The following is a 21,888-nucleotide window of genomic DNA, read 5'->3' as shown; positions in this document are numbered from 1 at the left end:
CATAAAGTAAATAGATTAAAAAACTGTTAGTTCTTTTTCCCACCTCAACTCTAGTAGAACTGAAGGGCTCAATGTAAACAGCAATAGCTTTCTACAATATTAGAGGTCAGTGAAGCAACTGTGCCAAATTGTTCAGAACTTTTTGTACAGAATAAAGTCTTTTGTGGACAGATTAAAGAAACCAATATTGTTTCTGTTATGTGGATACCAGATGGAGGTGTGTGCAGATGCACATATCTCTTGTGCAAGGATAAACAGTCTCAGGGCTGGAGGCCACATCTGTTCTGCTAAGGTTTCTCTACCATCCTGTGTAGACCTGCATTGCTGCGTCGTGACTCACCCATGAGTAGGTCATTTCAGGGAGAAGGAGGTGGGGGGAGCTTTTCTAGAAGAAAAGCCTCAGTGGACCAGATATCGTTTATTGCCCACTGCAGCTGTAGTGCGTTCATTCACAAGCTCTTTCACCTAGTATCAATTTATCACTTGGAATTAATCAGGGAGAATTTGGGCACATAATAATAATATTAATAGCAGGTTTTACTAGGAAATGAAGGTTAAGCCTCTCTTACTTCCCAAACTTTCTATGTATCATATTTTTGTACTAGAAAATACAAGCAGGAGATGGATAAATGAAGTGCCTGAACAAGGCCCTTCAGCATACTCCATTGAACTAAGTCACTCCTCAGTTAACAGATGCTGCTTTGGCACCCTGGAGCCTTAGACTGGCTCCACAGCTGCCAACCCCCTCCCCTTCTATGTTCAGGACTTGCTTGCGTGCCAGCCTGTTGACAGCTGCTGGACATTATCTGCTGCAGTTTCCTTACCAACACTGGTTCCCACGCTGACTGCAGATGGAGAGGATTCAGCCATGTGATCAACTGTCATTTGTAATTGCCTGAATTCCTTATTTCTCTGTAAAATGTGTGTTCTTTTAAAAGCTGCAGATTAAGAGTACATCTATTTTACATTTGGAAAACCTTGGCCTGTTCTTACAGGTTTAGAGTGGTGGGAGATGTCTTTACAGAGTGACTGAGAGAGGAGATACTACTATTTGTCAAGTACAACATTGTGGATACTGACAGTTCTGTTGTGGAAAACAAGCACTTCCTTGAATTTCCATCCCAGGGTACTTTGGTAGAATTCTTCTTTAGGATGACACAAAACACACAGCTTGTCATTTCCCAGCCCCTTCAGAAAGATAAAATTACTAATACTTGGGTTGTGGCTGAACTAGAAGAAGTTTATTGGCCAGTTTTTATTATTGTTGGTGGTGTTCTGAATTACTCTAGCTTTATTTTTAAATAGTCTAGTCCTAGTAAAGCTGAGTAAATATTAGTAACTTTGTCACCCTGTATGATGACGTCTGTCAGCAAAGAGACAAGGGAAGTGTGTTCTTTTTAATTCTCTGTGGTCTGTCAGCTGCTTTCTGCACCATAGAGTACAATATTCTTCTGCAATGTGTTATATGTGAGGCTGTCTTTGAAGACAGTGATTTGTATTCAGAGGCATTCTGATTCTGTAGGTAGCATATAGCCATTATGATTAGTAGCCACTGATAGTAGCTTCATCTTCTGTAAATTTATTGAGTCTTCTTTAAAGCCACTTAAGGCTACAATCCTAATCTAAATTAAATTCAGTGGGTCTTGCTTTTGCGCTGTATGAAGAAATACTTCTTTTTGTCTGCCCTGAATCTCCCACCATTCAGGTTCAATATATGATCCCAGGTTCCAGTAACTACAACAGAAGTAGAAAAACCTACATTTCTCCACACCATGCATCATTATAAACTTCTGTTCTATCTCCCACACTCATCTTTCCCCATAGAGGAGTTGCTTAGTCCCCTGATCATTTAGGTTGCCTTTCCTTCTGACCGGAACTGCATACAGTATTCCAAATGGTGTCCCACCATAGATATCTAGAAAAGCATTACAGTTTTGGCAATTCTTCCCGCCCCCCGTCCTCAGCAGCTGCTGCACACGGGGTCTGTGTTTCATTGAGCAATCTACCAAGACGCCAGGAATCCTTTCCTAGTCAATCACCACCAGCTCAGACCCCCATCAGTTTATATGTAGTTAGGATTTTTTGCCCCAATTTGCATCAATTTACACATACATTGAACTGTGTTTTCCATTTATCCATTTTGGAGAGATCTTTGAGCTTCTTCATTATGGTCCACATTACTTTAACCAGTTAAATGATCAAACATAGTTTAAAGGTGATCATACAGCATACTGGTGCACACTACTGAAATCACGGGTGCTTTGCTCCTTTCCCACTCATGCTTCTGTTGAACAGCAGCACATTGGGGCTCCACCCTGTTCAGGGCCGGATTCAGGTTGGATGAGGCCCTAAGCTACTGAAGGTAATGGGGCCCTTTATATGTCCAGCTGTCCTTTGCTACATGTTGCGATGCAATCAGTCCATGCAGAATGTAGGCACCCTATATATAGAAATGAGCAAACCAGTGATATTTTAGGGGGCAGGCTAGCAGGCGGGACCCATTACTTACATCATAGGAGCATACACAACACAAAACACTATTGTTGTGTGTAGGTTTTATTTTATTTGTTTTTTATCTTATATTTTGGAAATGTACATCCAGTTTTTTTCCTTTATTTTTTTTGGGGGGGCCCCAAGAGAGTGGGACCCTAAGCTTGTTTAGCTTATACATAAATCCAGCACTGAGGTCCCTGTGTTAGACCTCAACATCCAGACTCAAGAGAGGAGTTGCATGCCTTCAGCTGTGTCCTTGATAATGTGCTTTCCCCTTTCTCACAATGAACCTGGTGGTAAGGTCAAACATTGTTAGTTCATGGAGAGCTGTCTCTTTCATTTGTAGTTCTGGAATTTGTTCTTTTCTGGGGAAAGTTAGTTCTGAAGGGGAATCATCCTAGGATCACTGAGTGGAACAGAGGACCATAGCACAGAGAGGGCTGTCTTAGTTCTAGAAGAGATTTAAGAGGCCCTTTAAGGGTCTGTCATCAAGCTGTGGGGCCAGGCAATGGGTAGCAGAAGAAGGTCTGTAGAAGAGTGGCAAGACCCCATAAGGGTGGCACCAGCATTTTAATATTCCTCCTGGGTGACAAAACTGCCTAAGGCTGACTCTGGGTGCTTGAAATACAATTTTAAAGCTGTCACAGTGGGAAATATGATTTAAGCAATTCCCACTATTTAGCTTACTTTAAACTGCTGGAATGCAACAAGGTCAGGAGATGGAACTGCTGGCACACCACTCCTGTCTGTTACATTTATTTGGAATGTTGGTGTTAATGATGGTGCTGAAAGCATTCATGGCACTGAAGAATTGAGAGAGAGGGGAGTCTGGAACATGACTAGAAAAGCTGAAGAGTTTAAAATAAATTGTCTTGGAATAGGGAGGTGTGTTTCCAGTAGAAACTCTAGGAGAATTGCTCGGGGAAGCAGATATGTATGACACACACAAACATACACACAATGAGCATAAGAAGCAAACTCTGTTGTGTTCTTAAAGTCACTTCGAAATATCTAAAGCAGGGATAGCCCATGTGGCACCCTCCCGATGTTAGACTACACTTCAAGCATGCCTGATGATCAGGAATGATGGGAGTTGTAGTCCAACAGCATTTGGAGGACAGCACATTGGCTATCCCTGTGAAACGGGATGAAGTTGCTGGGCAGACTTCTGAAACTTCAGGGATGAGAATGAAGCCCAGAGGTGGGAGTTACACACACTGCATCATACTTCTGAATAACCACAACTTAATTGATTTAATAGTAGTTGGGAAAGAGAACTTAGATCTACAGGGGACATTTGTCCAAGACTGTTTTGGTTAGGTGTTTCATGACTAGATCTAAAAGCTGAAGGCTTTCTGCAGTGTGAAGGAAAATGTAACTAGCCTTTAAGATGAAACTTAGCTGTGTCCTCAAGCATGATAATACCCTTAAAAACCTTGTATTGAAACTGTCTTGGATCCCAGAAGAAATGTGAAATAGATTCTCCAAATTAACAAACAAAACCTGAATGGTTCCAGGTCTTTATTGTTGCATTTCCGCTCCCACTTCTGTGTTTTCTGGTATCTGTGCATGAATTTAGAGAAAGTCTTTGTGGGTTAGGTAATCTTTTATGCACATGATCACAAGTTTTTCACTTGCTGAGAAGTAATGTGAAGTGAACCATAGCAGATGAAACTTCCCAGTACTAATAACAGATTTGGCCAGAGAGGTTTTTGTTACTTCTCTCTCAGGATAAAATCACATGAGTGTGAATCTTTATGTCATTTGTTATCAAGTCTAAACCTTAATATATAGAGGCAAATGTCATCAATGATGCAGCTCCTGTGACAGCAATCATATGGGGTTTAGAGCTGTTTCTACTACTGTTCCATGCTGTTTGGACTTTAGGTTCAAAACATCTTTCAGCTTCTCTTCCTGCTGCATCAGAGCAATAGCAAACAGAGGTTCCTTTAAAACAAACACTATGGCAGTGGTTACCTAGCCTTCTCCTTTTGCTAGCTTCTACCTTATGTGGTTCCCCCCACCCCCAAAGAGGAATACTCAGTAGCAACCACTGAATTCTACTGAAACCAGAACAATTATTATGGTTTCCCTACATCCTTATTGTCCTTTCACTCTGTTTCTTTCTCATGAGATGAATGGAACAACAAACAAAGCAGTAGCAGCAACCATAGTGCACCACTGTCTGTCTGGCATGCTCTGACTGCTGCAACTACAACATGAGCTCTCATGCTTTAGTGGAGAGGTGCACTTGACATCTTGGAAGCATTTTTTTATTTGTTGCAAATGAATTTTGTGTTGATGTTGTAAACCACCCTTTGGTTTCTTGATGAGGAACAGTGTATCAATTTAAAAAATAATAATGGTGGTGGTGGTGGTGGTGATAAATAAAGATATGGCGTTTAATTGAATTTTTAAGCTCATTTGTGATCTTGTGTGCATATTAAGAATCTAAAATATTTGAGGTTTTCTGCTTTTTTATTGTAATTTTGACATTTATTACCAGAAATATGAAATATACTAATGCTGCCTCAGTTTTCTACAAGACTGTTAATGTCACCTTTCTGGATGCTTGCTACTGAATAATTTCATAGTAATTGTTGCTTAAATTTAAATATTCACTGGAAATTACTGAGAAGTTCTAGATCATTAATGTGAGCTGATGCTAAATACCACTTGGATTTGTTAAAAATGGTTTAAGAGGAAATTTAAGCTGAAGTGGGGCGTTATAAAGATCCATAAACAAACCCAGATGCTTCCTGGTGTGCTAGGTGAATGCTTGTTTTTAGCCAACAAGCACTAAGAAAACCTGCTGGAAGTACTTTGCATTGCTAGTGACCAATCTCTCTTTCAAAGCCTCATGGGAACAATGTATTTCAGTTCCAATAAGAAAGATGGCCAGTGTTATCAGATGTTTTATTACTTTCTCTCTCTTTTCTCCTCTTTTAATCCCCCCCCCTTTTGCTTTGATACTATGGAAAATGTCTGCTGGACAGGCATTTTTGGAAAAGATTTCCAATGACTCCCTTAAAATGTTCCATGGGATTAATTATATAAGGCATTTGGAATCTTTTAAAGCTATCAATTGCAATTGAATCATTACAACTTCTGATACATCTCTTTTTAATATGAGCTTTATGTTCAGATCAGCTGACATCTTTTTGGTTATTTCAGCTGCACAATAAAGAATCTTTTAAAGCTTCCCGTGAGGGGCTAGCAGTAGCTCAATGTTGCCTAAGTATTTCCATTGTACTCTCCTTATTTTTGCTGCAAAGCTTCTGAAAGTGTCAACTTTTGGCCTGCAATGTTGTAGGACTGGTTTTTGCTTGAAGAGTGGTTTAAATTATGAAGAGGCCAGTTGAAACATTTTTAGCAAAGAAAACAACATAATATCACTTTCCACATCCATACAAAGCGTGAGAGAGAGAGAGAATCAGCTTGGGTTGCCAATAGCTGACTGGTTAAAGCAACTAGGTTTATAGGATGACCACTTTAAGGTATGGGATGGGAGGTGAACCAATCCCACCACTTCCGGTCCTAAAAAACAGAACTGAGAAAATGATGATGTAGGTTTTCTTTAACTGGTTAGGAAATGGCGGGGCAGGGATAGTGATAATATGTTGTGGAGGGATGAGCTATAGTAGAAACATAAGCTGAAGAGGGCAATGCAAAAAACTGATGGCAAAAAGTGGGATATAATAATGATGATGGTGATGATAACAATAATTTTATTATTTATACCTGCCCATCTGGCTGAAGTATAAGCCATCTGAGTGGCTTACAGCAGAATATTAAAATACAACGATTCATTAAAAGCTTCCCTAAACAGGGCTGCCTTCAGATGTCTTCTAAAAGTCTGATACTGTAGTTGTTTATTTCTTTGACATCTGATGGGAGGGCATTCCACAGGGCCACTCCCGAGAAGGCCCTCTGCCTGGTTCCCTGTAACTTTGCTTCTCGCAGTGAGGGAACGGTCAGAAGTCCCTTGGCGCTGGACTTATTAAATAAGCAGTGGTCTGCCTGCAAGTACCATTGTTACAACTGTCAGTACCTTCCTGTACATGCATACAGACACAGATGCATGGATGGATTTGGTCCTGGGATTGTTAATGACCCATTTAGAGTCTGAGCGCTTTATAAGCAGCTTGCAGCACCATTAATAAGGGACACTCATATTGAAATGTAAGTGTGATACCTAAAAACATGTGTCAGAAATACTGTCACTATTCACTGAGGATCTGTTTATTGTCAAATTTAGTTTTCAAACTAGCTGCTTGCATATAGCAAGATGATGATGATGATGATGATGATTTAAAAAGGGGTGCTTTATAGTGAGCTATGGGAAATTTGGGGGGGTGGATCTGAAACTAAAAGCATTACTGTATTATTTTGTTCCAGCTGCCAAGTGGCTATAATTCATTTCTAAAAACCATACCTTCTGCATAAGAGGCTTGCATGTGTACAACTTTCTAAGTTGCCAGAAGGTATTATAATCTCACTGCTTTACAGCTGACTGGAGGCAAAAGCCTTTAATTTTGCAAGGACCACATTTTAAATCTGGCACTTAAAGGTATTATTTCCATTCTGCCTTCTTTGTGGCTTTCAGGCTTTTAGTAAGTTGACTAAGCATTTTGATATATTTTCTGTCAAATCTCAGTTAATAATTGAAATTTTAATTTAATTCAATTTAAAAGTCAAGCCCAACTGAATTTTTACTACAGCCCTAGTGGTAGCTTTCTGTAGGAAATGGGATGTAGTACAGTTCAGGGAGTAAGAAATAAAGTCCAAGAAAGCAAGAAAATCCTGAGAGAGAGGAGTTCTTTGTAGGTCTCATACAGATAACAGATTCCATATATGGTTTTTCATTCTCTTTCCTTCTGCTTTTCCATATAAGCCAAAGAGGTGGCAAAATCATGTATTTCTATGTAAAAATACCACAAAGTGATGGATTCTTGAGAGTAATTACTGACCCAGCAAAGTAGAGTGGAGGTTTTTGGCTTGGTGAGCACAAGTGAAAACTATGATGCTTTCTTACAAAGTGAGGGCCATGTGTTTTACTGCAAACAGTAACTGAGACACAAAACTGATGTGGAATATTTGGTATTTGTTGGCTACAATGCTTTAGGTTGCTTATAATCAGATGGTGCCTGCTGCATATTTGAGTCATGCTAGTGTTGTGGAAGATTGGTTTCATCAATTCTTCTAAGCAATATATTTCAATCATTTCATTTACCGGTAGATGTCATGCAGATTTACCTGCAAGCAGAGAGTCTTCCTGCTGTGATGAGGGTTTTCCTACAGTCTGTGCCTACCACAATTCCCTCCCTTCGGTCCTGAAGCAATACATGTACAGCCTCCAGATTGAATGCAGATTGTCTCTTTTTACCTCTTTCCCCCATGCTTCAGGTCAGGTGGGATGCTTGCTTGTTTTTTCTCTTACTCTCAAGTACTTTTGCATCTTCATGTGAACAAGTACGTGGCACTCCTTAAAGAAGATGTCTTAACGTTTTTAAACTCTTGGAAAGCAATTCTGAAAAGAGGGGTGGTAGTTTCATGATTGACTCAAGGGCCAACCAATCAAATCTAGCTTCTGCTCCTTACAGTGTGGTAGGAGGGAACAGTTTCACTTACCTCATTCTGGGAGAGAGGATTGTACATATATGCCACAGATATAGTTAGTGCACTTCTGCAAGAGCCTCATAGAAAAAATATCAAATCAAATCAATCTTTATTACGGTCCAGAGACCCCACCAATCGTTACAAAGCAATGCACAATTCATACAGCCTACCTCCAGGTTAAACAATCATTTTGTTGAAAAGATAGGGATCATTGGTTCTTGCAACCACCGATAAAAACGTTGCCACTGCTAATGTTCTAGTGTTTGTCCTGTCTTCCAATAGGAACCTGACATAGTGAGCCTCTGATTTTCCCGGGAAAGGTACCAGCAAGGGTAATAGAAAAAATATGTATATCTGTATGCACTTCTAATTGAATCCATTTCCCCTTCTCCCTCAACCAATATACGTTAGTACCTAATCAAGTGAGCATCCCCAAAATAAATATGGGCATAAGATTTTTGGCTCTTGCTTCTGAAGCACAAAATAATGGAGCGAGCTGTAATTTTTTATTGGACCAGTTCTTTCTGACTGTTAATTGTGTGCTAGACTTAAGCTTTATAAAGTAGTTGTTCAGGTTCAAGGAGAAGAGCTGAGTTTTATACAAATAAGAATGATTAGGATTAAGCTGTGTTCCAGCCATTCTGAGAAGTTACAGTTTCATTTGCAAAATGTTGAATCAATACATTTGCTTTTTTGAGAAGAAATACTGGGGAAAACTTGCCAAGAGAACAGGGCTTTTCTTCTTCCTGCAACATGCTATTGAGATTCTTTTCTCCACCATCTGCTGAGAAAGCAATGTACTGAATGGGTTGATCTTAATCCCCTTTCCACAAGCTCTGGATGAGATAACCAATAGAAAATCACTAGGGTGGCAGTGAGAAATGGTTGAATTACATGAGCCAAGACTTGCCCTTCATCAGCCTTTGCAACATTGAATGGAATCCTGGAACACTCTTCTCAAGATGCATGCTGCAGCTACTTCTTTTGGCTGGTTTGAATTGGAGACAGTACAGGAAGCCAAGAGGTATATCCTGGGAATTGCCTGCAGCATTGCGAAAGTTGTTGAACTGCAGCTTTAGTATGCACATTGCAGCCACATTGTATGACAGCCCATTTCCCTTAGCCACCTTGTCTTTCACAGGCTGTGCTTAATGAAGGAGAAGGTATCCTGCAGGAGGCTGTGGATGTGCCCATACAGTGGTACCTCGGGTTACAGACACTTCAGGTTACATACGCTTCAGATTACAGACTCCGCTAACCCAGAAGTAGTACCTCGGGTTAAGAACTTTGCTTCAGGATGAGAACAGAAATTGTGCTCCAGCGGCACAGCAGCAGCAGGAGGCCCCATTAGCTAAAGTGGTGCTTCAGGTTAAGAACAGTTTCAGGTTAAGAACAGACCTCTGGAACGGATTAAGTATGTAACCAGAGGTACCACTGTATTTTGTTTACAACCAATGCATGGTGAAAGCCTGCACTAGATTCTCCATTATTCAGAAAGCCTCCTTTCTCCTACCAATGTCTATGCAGAAGGCTACATTTATGCTTCCCTGTATTTAATGTTCAGAGAGTGCAGCTACACTTTTTAAAAGCTGTTATTTATTTTTAATTTTGCATATTTGCAAAAGCATTTGGCATACTCCTCACAGCTAGCTTTCTAAATCCCCAGCCTATCTCTGATCCATTTAGGGGAAACCGAAACTGTGCTTAAGGGTTTGTTTCAGAGCCTTTTGCCTCTCTTCCAACATGGCAGTTTCTCGTGTATCCATCTCACATGTATTATTTCTAAAAGCTGTTCTTATAAAGAGGTTTTACAAGCTTACTCTTGATTTGGTAAAATATCTGTTTATATAATTTTTCTTTTAAAAATTTGTCCCCTCAGGATCTCAGGAGGGGTGTTTATATTAAACAGCATTTATGTAAATCAGTATGATTATAGAACATGTTGGTTTGCTGATAATTTCAGAGTCAGAAAGCAGTGGAACAGACAGAAAAATACATGGACAGCCCTGTGTCTGACAAGTCCTGTACGTGGCGTAGGTTGAGAAGACTGTTTAGAAAAGAGTAGTTATTTTTGGCATTTTCTTCGTGTTGTGGACAGAGTCGGGAACTGTTGTTTCTAGGAAATTCTGACATTAGGTTTAAAGATGGAAAGGCCTGTTGTGAAACAACATTGGACTTTGTTTAATGCATTGCAAGTGGAATTCCTGTTAAGTGTAATAGAAGAGTGCTATCTGGAATAGTTTCCTGCCTAGATTGCCTTAGAAGTAATTAATATAGGCTTTGCAGTTCCCAAGTAATGGCTTTTTGGGGAGGAGCTCTAGTACATAGTGTACAAAATGCACTTAAAACGGGTGACAGGACTGCCTTTGAAGTACTTGAACTGAGACACATGCTCCCCTTCCCCAGCGACATGAAATTGAGTTTACAGAGAAACAAACTGTATCTCTTGAACCAAATGAATTATTCTGCTTTGATTCCCAAAACAGTTTAGATGTGTATGGTTTGTGACAGGACTTGGTGGTGATAAGATGGCAGTACCATCTGAACAGAGGCAGGGCTAATTTTCAAGTGCTTGTCACTTAAAAGGTTAGATTAATAGTGGAGTGGTACAATGAATGGCTCAAGATATGGGGGTGCAGCAGGTATATTGTACCCCTGCCTGTGGTCAAAACAGGGCCTGGGACCTCAGAAAACATTTGCATATATTGTATGAAGACTAGCATTTATATTTTGTGTAAGCCTACATAAAACACCATGATATTTCTTCTCCCAGAGCATAGGTTAACTTCAACTTTGTGTTTGGGCTTAATTATTAACACCAGAGTAGGAGGGAACACAAGACCCCTTGACTTGCATATGTCATTCTATGCAAGTCTAGTATTATATCCAAACCAGGCCTTTGACTGCTTTCAAGTTCTCTGCTAGTGAGACATAAGATTGGCTTGTAACAATAAATTGTAATCTACAAACTGTAAAGTACCTTACCGAGTTTGGATGTAATGGTGAAATCTGATTACCGTATTTTTTGCTCTATAAGACTCACTTTTTCCCTCCTAAAAAGTAAGGGGAAATGTATGTGCATCTTATGGAGTGAATGCAGGCCGCGCAGCTATCCTAGAAGCCAGAACAGCAAGAGGGATCGCTGTGCAGCGATCCCTCTTGTTGTTCTGGCATCTGAGATTCAGAATATATTTTTTCTTGTTTTCCTCCTCCAAAAACTAGGTGCGTCTTATGGTCTGGTGCATCTTATAGAGCGAAAAATACGGTAATCAGATTTCACCATTACATCCAAACTCGGTAAGGTACTTTACAGTTTGTAGATTATAATTTATTGTTACAAGCCAATCTTATGTCTCACTAGCAGAGAACTTGAAAGCAGTCAAAGGCCTGGTGCTTCTTCTTTTTTGTGAACAAGCAGATGCTTCTGATCTCCTCCTTGCAGCTGTTCCATTGAAAGATGTGGGAGCATGTAAACCTAGGTTTGCTTCTATTCACATAGCACTTTGATGTAACTACCATATGCAAAGTAGACCTGATATCAACCTTATTAGATCCTTAAGCAATTTTAAAAGTTTTGTGGACCTGTTAATACTTTCCTACAAAAAATCAGAATTTATTTTAGCCTTAGTGGCAATGATTATAACTTATTTTTAGAGCAGTTTTGAAAAACAGCACATGATTACTGCAGCAGGCAGAGAACAGGAAAAGGTTTGTATAGTGAAGGATACAGACACATGAAGCAGTGGTTTATTTTTATTTCTATTTTCACAGTAAGAGCTAAACTAGGAAATTATTTAAATTTGATGGCCATCACCAATCCGTGTCTCTTTCCCTTGTCTCGTGGTGACATCTAGCTGAAGCAGATGTGTGATGTAATGCCATCGTGACCAGCATTTCTCAGTCCCTGTTCCATTTCATTTACCACTTCATTGACTGCTAAATGTAAGTGGTGAGTGAAATACTAAATGTGATGCCTCTTCAAGCATCTCCTTCAGCTAGAGGTTAACAAGAGACAAAGAATCATGGATTAGCATGGCCATGTGTTTCAGATAATGTCTACCTCTGGCCCTGAATAAAGCTAGTAATATATTGGCTCTGATTCAGGCTCTGTCAGCGTTTAAGTTGCTAAGAATTATATCGCTGGCACTTACTTATTAGATTCTTGTTTATTTCTTGTATCTGTGGATAGTGATGCTGAAAACTGCATTCTTCTTTCTGCCGGACATAATCCCCCATCCAATATACAACCATCAGCATTCTGCTTTCTTAGTATAATCACTGCAGTTAAGACTGCTACCTGCGGAACCTGTTTGATGCCAGCTAATATTGTAAACAGTGTCCAGCAATGGACTTTCCTCCCTCCTCTTCCTTTCATGCTTGCTTGTACTAAGGAAATTTGATCAACATGAAGCTTTGGCTGTCTGGCTGCTGTTACTATGTGTGAGACAGGGGTGGGAGAGAAAGGGAGACATACCAGCATACCTGTGACAAAAGAGCACGTGCATAGATATGCAGACTGAGAATTCACTCACTACTTTATGCTTCCTTTTTGCAAATTGTAAGCAGTAAATTCCTTCAGATTTTGCTTACCTTCTTTGTGTTTCAGAATACCCCGAAACTGCATCCCCTTGGCTCACTCATACTAGAAGCCTTGAGTGCTCCAGTAGGTTTATGGATCAGCTCTACCGCACTCCAAAAATAGTAATTCAGCCCAGCTGCTTTCAGAGTAATATGTTAAATACAAAAAATGACACTAACGTAGTGGTAATGATTAGACTTTATTCCAATTTCTTTCAAACTGTTCCTAATATTCTGCTTCTCATTCGTAGGCAGACCACAATAATGTGATTGCATTGAAAATGTCACGTGAAAGGCGGTTTCTGTCTAAATTAAGTTCCAAAATACATAATAAAAAGTGTCTTAAAATGTGACGACTTGTCTGTATTCATTGTGAAAAATGGCAAAAGGACTTAATTTTGCAGCCAGCTGTGTCCTAGAAAGATTTCATTATATTATACTTGTATTGCACGGCAGCAACTTGTCATGCTCTCTTGTTTGTTACCAAGACATTCACAATACTTAGCCAGGCTGTAACGGCAAGCTAATGTGTGTCTGTGTCCAATACTCTGAATGGACAAGAGCTGTTCTTGTCCCTGGTCCTGGGTGCTGTACTTGGCAGAGAGAAGTGACTCTCACATGAAAGTCAAAATAGAAATATATTTTGGGTCAAACTGGGCTCTGAAAGACATTTCTCTCTTGTAGTCATTAATCTCCAAAAAAACAAGCTTTGGAACTAAGCCAGCTCATATTATCCAAAGCTCATATTATCCCTCATATGGCAAAATACACAATACATTACTTGGACTTGATCAGACCAATTCCCTGTTCCCCATTTTTCTCCACTACTGGTTTAAAAATATGTGAGCAATATAAATTTAAATTCAGTCAGAGTTGTTGTTTCTCTTTATAAATATCCTAAAATTGTCACTTCCAACAGCTTTCTAGAGCATCCATAAGGGAAGACCTCTGTAAATAGAGACATGTTTCCATAGCAAAAAACCCAAGTGCTGCTCTGGTTTTGTTTTCAGTTTAAAACTTCAGTGTGTTTTTTTGGCCCATGAATCCAGGCATCTGTGTGACAGCTGGCTTTGATGGGCGTCTTCTTCCCTTTAATATTCAGAAGACTAAAAAGGATGAAGGGTGAGCAGATAACAAGATCTAGTTCTTACAGTGGTGTGAACAGCCAGTTGATGGTATGACTACAGTTGTGATAATGGTGAAGGTCTGATGTGGCACCCTCCAGGATTTGGGCAAGCTACCAAAATATACTTGGAGAAACAGGCCGTGTAAGAAGACAAATGAAACCTAGAAAAGGATGACTAAAGTGATTATCTGGCTCTCAAACAAACAAAAAATCATTACTAACAACCACGAGAGTGTATCTGAAAGGATTTTTTATGATGGGGGATATAAATTATTAATTAAACAAATAAATTTCACAAAAAATTAAGTACTCTTTTATACCGTATACCAGCTCTTCTTAAAATTAGCACTTCATATAAGTAACATCTGTTTAAGAGAAAGTGAGTGTGCTCTTGATTATTCTTGTTATGTTTTGTCAAATTCTTACTGCCCATTTTATTTCTAAGTCTTGTCCTCTTGTGCCGGATTTAGTAGATGTGGTTGAGCCTGAACTAGGTGGAGCTCATTGTGTTGCCAAAGAAAATAAGTTGTCTCTCTGTGTGTTTTAGAAAACTGATTTTGGAGATTATACACATTGTTTGTAAGCTTTATAGGCCTGTCTGCACATATTTTGCTTCTATTAGTCTGGTATGCTACATTTTTATACAGTATTATGAATTTTGTGTCTGCTTTATTTGAATTAAACTGTGTATCTGAAACAATATATTGATTTTGAAAACTTATATTAAATATACTAATTAATTTTCAGAAGAAAAATAAATCTTGTCAGTGGCATCTCTGGAGGTTTTTCCAGAGTCTAATAGTTTATTAGCTTGTACACAGATATTGAATTTGCTGCTGTTGTTTACTTTCGAAAGAGCACAAGAAGCAATTTCCCTCCCCTGCAGTTTTTCCATGACCTTCTAGACCAGTGGTTCCCAATCTTTACAAGTAAATGGACCCCCTTTTAACCACGAAGATGTTGCAGATTTGCACATACTAATTGTTGCAATTTTAGGCTCCATAAATTAGGAAAATAAATAATGACAGCAAACTATTATGAACTCAGTAACCTTAGATGAGATAGAGATTTGATCTGATTCATCAGGGCTCTTCTTGTATTAACACAACTGTGCATAAGGAAAAATTGAAACAGGTGCATATTTTATACTGCTGCAGCACTTAAGATGGAGAAACAGAAACACTTCTGAAATACTGTCTTCTGCACTATTTTCAAACCTGCGTGTCTTTTCATCATAGCATGGCCATCTCCTTGTCCTCTGACTGCACTCCTATGCACTTATTTTGAGGATCCCAAATCAAACGTTATGCAGGGGATTTGCTCAGAAATTGGAAAAGGACAAAAGATGAAAAAGATTTAAAAAGCTGGTGTTTCCGGGCTCTTCCTCTACCATGTTCTTGCCATTGCTTTGCTGGGGAAGCCATGTGTATTAAATGCCCATTAAATGTGTAGTGTAGCATTGGCCTGAGACAATTGGAGACTGTGTAAGGAGAAGTTTAATTGTGCACAGATGACTGATTCCTGAAGGAAACACAGTATAAAAAGAATAAAAAGAACCCCAAAATTTGAAAGGAAGCAAGTATTTATTCCATCTAAATTAGAGTAAATAGATTTCATACCCACCCAAAAGTCCCTCTGAATATTTTCTATTTCCTGTTTGCTATACACATACATTACTCAAGCCAAGCCATTTAGGGGTGGGGGTGGGGGACAGATTATGTGTCTAATTGTTCTCTCCATGCCTCTCTCCTCCACGAGAGGGAGGAGAATTGAGAGAGAGACCAAAATACATTGTGTATGTAAGTGTCACTTTGAGACAGAAATTTTAAATCCTGTGAATTGACATGTTTATGAGATTGAGGGGAGGGGAGATTAAACACTTATATGGTATTTCTGCTTGGTGAAAATGAGAGCAAATGTGAGCATAGAGAAGAAAGAGAAAATGGCAGGAGGAATGGAAAGGTCAGGATTGAGTTCACTGTTTCTTTTTCTTTGCAAAAATTCACTGCTGCAGCATAGCCCATTATCATTCTCCTCCCTCTGAAACGGACACACACACACACAGCAGCTGCCACTTCTGGGGCAAAATAAGTTGGCCCCAGTGACCATGCGTTGGTAACCACAAGCTTGGACTACTTTAATGTGCTCTGTTTGGGGTTGCCTTTATGGCTGGCAGTGTGGCTAATTGTTAATTGAGACAGTTTACTATGAGCATGTAACACTACTTATAAAAGTATGCACCTGGGCCAGTTTTAAGGTTTTAGCTATAAAGCCCTAAACAGCATGGGGCAGGGTTATCTGAGGGAATGCCTTCTCTCATATAATCCTGCCTGATCACTAAAATATTCCAACAATGCCCTCCTGGTTGTTCCTCAGCCTGCAGAGGTCCATCTCCTAAGAAATGGTGTTGTGGTGCCCAGTCTATAGAACAACCCTTCCACTGAGATAAGGCAAGTGCCTACTGTTAATGGTTTTCAGGACTTGGTAATTCCCCCAGTCCTTTTATTTTCCAGCCACACTGTGTGATGTCTCCTACCAGCCTCTTCTGTTTTGAATGAGATTAGTATACTACTACTCATGCATTATCTTGTTGTAATCCTTACAACAACTCTGTAAAGTTTAATATTATCCACATGATACACTTAGGAGGCTGAGAAGGGTGACTTGCTGAAGACTACGTAGTGAGTTCATGACAGAAGTGACATTTGAATGGAGGATTTGTGGCTCAACTGTTTTAGCCTCTGCGCCACACCAGTTCTGAGTATTAGATTTAGAAGCAGTAATTTTCTTTTGATTTAGTTTTCCAGTCAACTGAATGGCATGTTGTATATTCAGTTTTTGTATCCAAATTAGGCTTGAAAGATTGTTGTGCGGTGCTTTGCTAGAACTGGTGGTATAGTGTATAGGAATACTGTATGTTCTGAACTGTATGATTACAGTCGTATCTTGGATCCCGAACGCCTTGCGAGTCAAATGTTTTGGCTCCCGAATGCCACAAGCCCAGAAGTGAGTGTTCTGGTTTGCAAACTTTCTTTGGAACCTGAATGTCCAACGTGGCTTCCTGCAGCCAATTGGAAGCTGCACCTTGGTTTCCAAACGTTTTGGAAGTCAAACGGACTTCTGGAATGGATTCCGTTCAACTTCCAAGGTACGACTCTATTGGTTTTCTTTGTGTAGCTTCTGCTTGGGTATGTGGATTCTATCATCATGAACTCTGAATTGCATATTTGGAATAGCTTATGCTGGAAAGCTTTTTGCATCCTTTTCAGGGGCATTCCTAAGATTAAAAGAGCCAGAGGTTCCCTTACTCCTTTTTCTCTGTTTGATTTGCCCCCTATCATTGCTGGCTGCTGAGTCACATAGTTTTACAATTTGCACTTAGGTAATAAAACCTTTTCTCTTCATTGAGTTCCTCCCCACTTTTAAAAAAAGATTCTGCTTCATTATATTTTTCAGGTTCTCAAAGCCAGCACCAATGTTTTTGGATGATTCCTTCAGAAAGTGGGCACGAATCCGGGACTTTGTACCTCCTTTTGGAATTAAAGGACAAGGTAGGATAGGAGTTCATTTACCATAGCTCGAATGCCCTGCTGAAGTACAAAAATAGAAGGTGCCTATAGTTAAACATACTCTGTGTGTCTATGGTATCTGCCGCTTGTGGACTTCAACTGCTAACGAGCCCCATCAGCAGTAACCCTATGGAAGGACTTCCACTTGAGCAACAGGGCTCCCCCTATTTCCCTCCACATGACCCTGTGGCCCCTGAAATTGGCTCTGAAATATCACGTGGCAAGTTGAAATGCTTGTGCAGACAGAACGTTTGTAATTGTGTGATGTTGAATTCTACATTCTTGAGTGGGGACTAGGACACCACCAGGTGGATATTGTTACCCTCTACTCGACTGAGAGGCAGACCTTTGACTAGATGCCAGGCCCTCCCCTTCCTTGAGGAGCAGTTCATTTTTCTGCCTCACTTGAGAGTTCACCTATTTTCACTGTGCATTTCTGGCCTCATTTGAAATTCACTGTCTGGTTAGAAGAACGTGTGGATGTTGTACTGTTATTCTGAGTTCCTATCAACACTATTTTTAGTTCTGCCTGATTACCGGTTGGCTTGCTTCTTTGCAAACTGAGCTTTCCCACCTCAAAAATTCCTTCCTACTTCCTCCTTCAAGCATATCAAGACATTTAACAGCCCTCCACAAGCTCTGCTGCTATACTTTAAGAATTAATTGTACAGCTGATTACCCTAAGAATTAATTGGAAAATTAATTATCCTTTTAAAAATAGAACTGATTACTGGAAGGTTTTAATAATTCATTAGGATGGCATGCGTATTTGTGGTATGACAAGGTAAAAACACATAAAATGTTCAAAAACCATATTGTCAGAAAAGCAATATTTATGGTCTGGACAAAATACAAAGACTTACTAGAAAGCAAGACCCCGAGGTGGTTATCACCAGTGGAGGCCAAGGCCCGGAAAACCCCCAATATGGAGGCCGGTTGGCCGAAATATTGGGAAATAATAGAAAATATTGGAGATAATTGGAGGTTGCAGAGCTTTGAAAAACTAAAGGATAAGGTGCAAGATTGGTTTCACTATGCCCAAATTAATGAGGTTTTTAAGTTGGATAAAAAAACAGGATTCCAGGTGGAAAAATCGAAACTAGAGACAGAGCTGTTAGAACCAAAGACCAAGGTATTATCGAGAATGTATAACTTGCTGCTTAAATGGAACACTCAGGATGAGACAGTTAAATCAGCCATGATAAAATGGGCTCAGGACATTGGGTACAATATTATGTTTGAGGACTGGGAAAGGTTATGGACCACCGGTATGAAGTTTACGGCATGTAATGCCTTGAAAGAAAACATTATGAAAATGATATACAGGTGGTACATGACCCCAGTCAAGCTTGCTAAGATATACCATTTGTCAGATAATAAATGTTGGAAATGCAAGGAGGCTGAAGGGACATTTTTTCACCTTTGGTGGACTTGTCCAAGAGTGAAGGCCTTCTGGGAAATGAACTACAATGAGTTAAAAAAGGTGTTTAAGTACACCTTCCCTAAGAAACCGGAGGCCTTTCTCTTGGCCAGTGTGGTGTAGTGGTTAAGAGCGGTAGTCTCGTAATCTGGGGAACCGGGTTCGAGTCTCCGCTCCTCCACATGCAGCTACTGGGTGACCTTGGGCCAGTCACACTTCTTTGAAGTCTCTCAGCCCCACTCACCTCACAGAGTGTTTGTTGTGGGGAGGAAGGGAAAGGAGAATGTTAGCCGCTTTGAGACTCCTGAAGGGGAGTGAAAGGCGGGATATCAAATCCAAACTCTTCTTCTTCTTCTTCTTGGGCATTGTCGGCCAAAAAGTGTTAAAGAAGGATAGAACGTTTTTTATGTATGCAACTACAGCAGCAAGAATTCTTATCGCCAAATATTGGAAGACTCAAGATTTGCCCACACTGGAAGAGTGGCAAATGCAATTGATGGGCTATATGGAGTTGGCCGAGATGACTGCCAGGATCCGAGATTTGGGAGAAGAAGCAATGGAGGAGGACTGGAAAAAATTTAAGGACTATTTGCAAAAAATTTATAAGTTATATGAATTATAAGATTTTGCATGATTTGGAAAGGTTAGCTCCAGCAATGAGAGTGGAATATATATGAAATTAGACAATATTAATGAAAGGATCAATGTTTAAATGTTTAAAAAGGATAACATATTTGTTTACAGAGCAAATGGATAATAAGTAATTTAAACTTAAAATGCAATTGAAAGTACAAAAGAAACACATGAAACAAGGTTATAATTTGCTGATAAATTTATTATCAAGATTGCACTGTGCGGGAGATGTGGGGAAGTCCGATGGAAGATTGAAACAAGCTTTTGAAGTAATCTGTTTTTTTTCCTTTTCTTTTCTTGTTTTCTTTGTTTTCTTGTATTGTATATCTCTATCTGGAAAAAATGTAATAAAAATATTCATTTAAAAAAAAATAGAACTGATTACCAGTTAAAGGAAGTTGATCCTGACTCTGTGATTACCCACACCTATTGACTCTGACCGTGTGAATTAATTACCTAAAGTGGCATAGCTTTGTACTTTGATCCTTTTGTAGCCACTTTGGAAAGATCAATGAGTAGGATGCAGACCATGGCAAACTTGAAATTAATTCTGCATCTCAGAAATTACATTACTTGCCTGCATTATTTGTGATTATTGGGATTATTTGGCCCATATTGTAAGACTTCAGTTCATGATACTGGGTATACCATAAAGTGATCCTAGAATTGCGCTTCATGAGGTCTTGTGTATTGTTAGATATGATTTAATTAACACTGTGCATGGGGAACTGGTAACAGTCTCACTGTAGCATCTGTCTTCACACTGCAGTAGGAGCGGGACTGAGTGTAAATAAATCTGCTCTATATGAGGCAATATATATTATTATTCATATAATGACATTAGTTTCCCTAATAAGGAGAGGGTCTTGGAAGCATGAGCTTGCCATTCTTATAGTCCTTGTACCTAGTATAAGGAGGAATTTGTTCACCCTTTCCCTATCATTGTACCAGACCCAGTCAGTGTAGATGTAATAAGCTGTATACATTGTTCTTCTCTTATGCTTTCCTCTTAGCAAAGCGGATGATTAAATACAGCTGTGCAAATTGTCCAGAAATAGAAAGTCTTCATTCACTGCAAGAGATTTGCACCATTCTGCTGGCTTTCAAGGTGTGCAGATACAGAGAGGAATACAGGTCTTTGTACTAGGTGGTTTTAGGTCTCGGAAGCAGCTGATCAAGTCTTTTGCCAAGTAGAATCAAAATGGAGAACCTCAGCACAGGATGACTGAATATATTTGGCAGTCTTTGCTTTGCATTTCCAGGTTGCTGCCAGCTTGTGTCACCACTACAGTGTTATGTAAATCCAGGGTTTTATGTTGGATTTTCTTCAGTTAAAAACAGAAACTGCCATTACTTAAATGGCTGGGAGCTGAAGCAATGGGAGCAAAACAACTGAATGGATTGTTTAATGCCCTCATGGGACAGAACTTTGTGCCAGGATTCAGTCCAAGGCAGTTCGTATATGTGGGAGGGAAGAATTATTACTCTCTGTAAACTGGTGAGCCTAATGGCTGTGCTGACAGGCTAGGAGCGTGAGAGAGGTAAATGGCAACCTTCTCGCATCACACGTCACTGGGATTCTTACATCAGCTTTTTCTGCTTATCCCAGGGGATGCATTGGGGATGAATAATAGTGACCTGATGATGGGATCAGCACCTCATTAAGGTCTTCAGTCAGGGCTAGTCTGGTGCCAGTTGAAAGGAGACTGCAAGAAGAAGTTGCTGGTGCTTGCCAGAACTACAGCAACTGGAGAAATTGAGTGATGCTTGAGAAGAGGATGTGCCAGTTTAGCATCAGAGGGCAGCTAATCCTTCATAAAGACCCTACCTTTGTCAAGGAAGTGTATAGCATACCATGAGAAGTGCTTGGTGCAAATGTTCAGGAGCTTCAGTCTGCTTGTCAGCTGTTTGATTTGAAATGGCAAGGGGGATTAACTTGCTTTGTTCTGTGAACTTGGGATCACCCTGGCTGTGATGTACAAAGTCTGCACAGTAACATTTTAAAGTTTCAAGCTGTTGTACCAGACTGTTTTAGTCAATGAGTTGTTTGTCAAACTGATTCCTAGAGTTCTTCTTCTATGCCTTTTCTGGGTTGGCTTCACCAAGAAGCAAGCTAACCAAAACTTTAGTGTTGAGATTCGACCAGGTTTCATACCAGTAGACTACAGTATATTTTATAATTATTAATAAGCATGGTTGGTTTCAACATAGCAATTTGTTACAAATGTCACACCTGCCATAACTTCTTAAGTTATTTACTCAAATGCAAAAACAAGCAATAGAAAAAAACTTATTCATTTATTTATATAACAAAGTTGATATGCTGCTTAATCAGCAAAAACTTATTTGCCATAAAACTATGTAAAATAATGCCTGAGAAGGCACACATTATGAAAATGTCATGTCAGAATTCTTCACCTATGTGAATTTTCTGGAACAGCTCTTGCTGG

The 21,888-nt window shown here is 39.6% G+C and overlaps 1 protein-coding gene across 9 annotated transcripts in view; it reads left to right on the top strand.

Annotated features, from left to right (window-relative positions):
• The window catches only part of ST3GAL3 (ST3 beta-galactoside alpha-2,3-sialyltransferase 3), a 184,169-nt gene that overhangs the window by 93,519 nt on the left and 68,762 nt on the right, over positions 1-21,888 (top strand). For all 9 annotated transcript variants that reach the window (XR_014221310.1, XM_082228914.1, XM_082228913.1 and 6 more), the window contains one exon: positions 17,273-17,367. Coding sequence is in view for 8 of the 9 variants with exons in the window: in XM_082228914.1 (XP_082085040.1) it covers positions 17,273-17,367 (95 nt within the window). In the remaining variant the exon portion in view is untranslated. The remainder of the gene's footprint in view (positions 1-17,272; positions 17,368-21,888) is intronic.

The sequence above is a fragment of the Podarcis vaucheri genome (genome assembly GCF_965113315.1).
Source record: "Podarcis vaucheri genome assembly, chromosome: 6".
NCBI lineage: Eukaryota > Metazoa > Chordata > Lepidosauria > Squamata > Lacertidae > Podarcis > Podarcis vaucheri.
The sequence above is the reverse complement of the archived record's forward strand: the minus strand, read 5'-3'. Positions and strand labels throughout refer to the sequence as shown.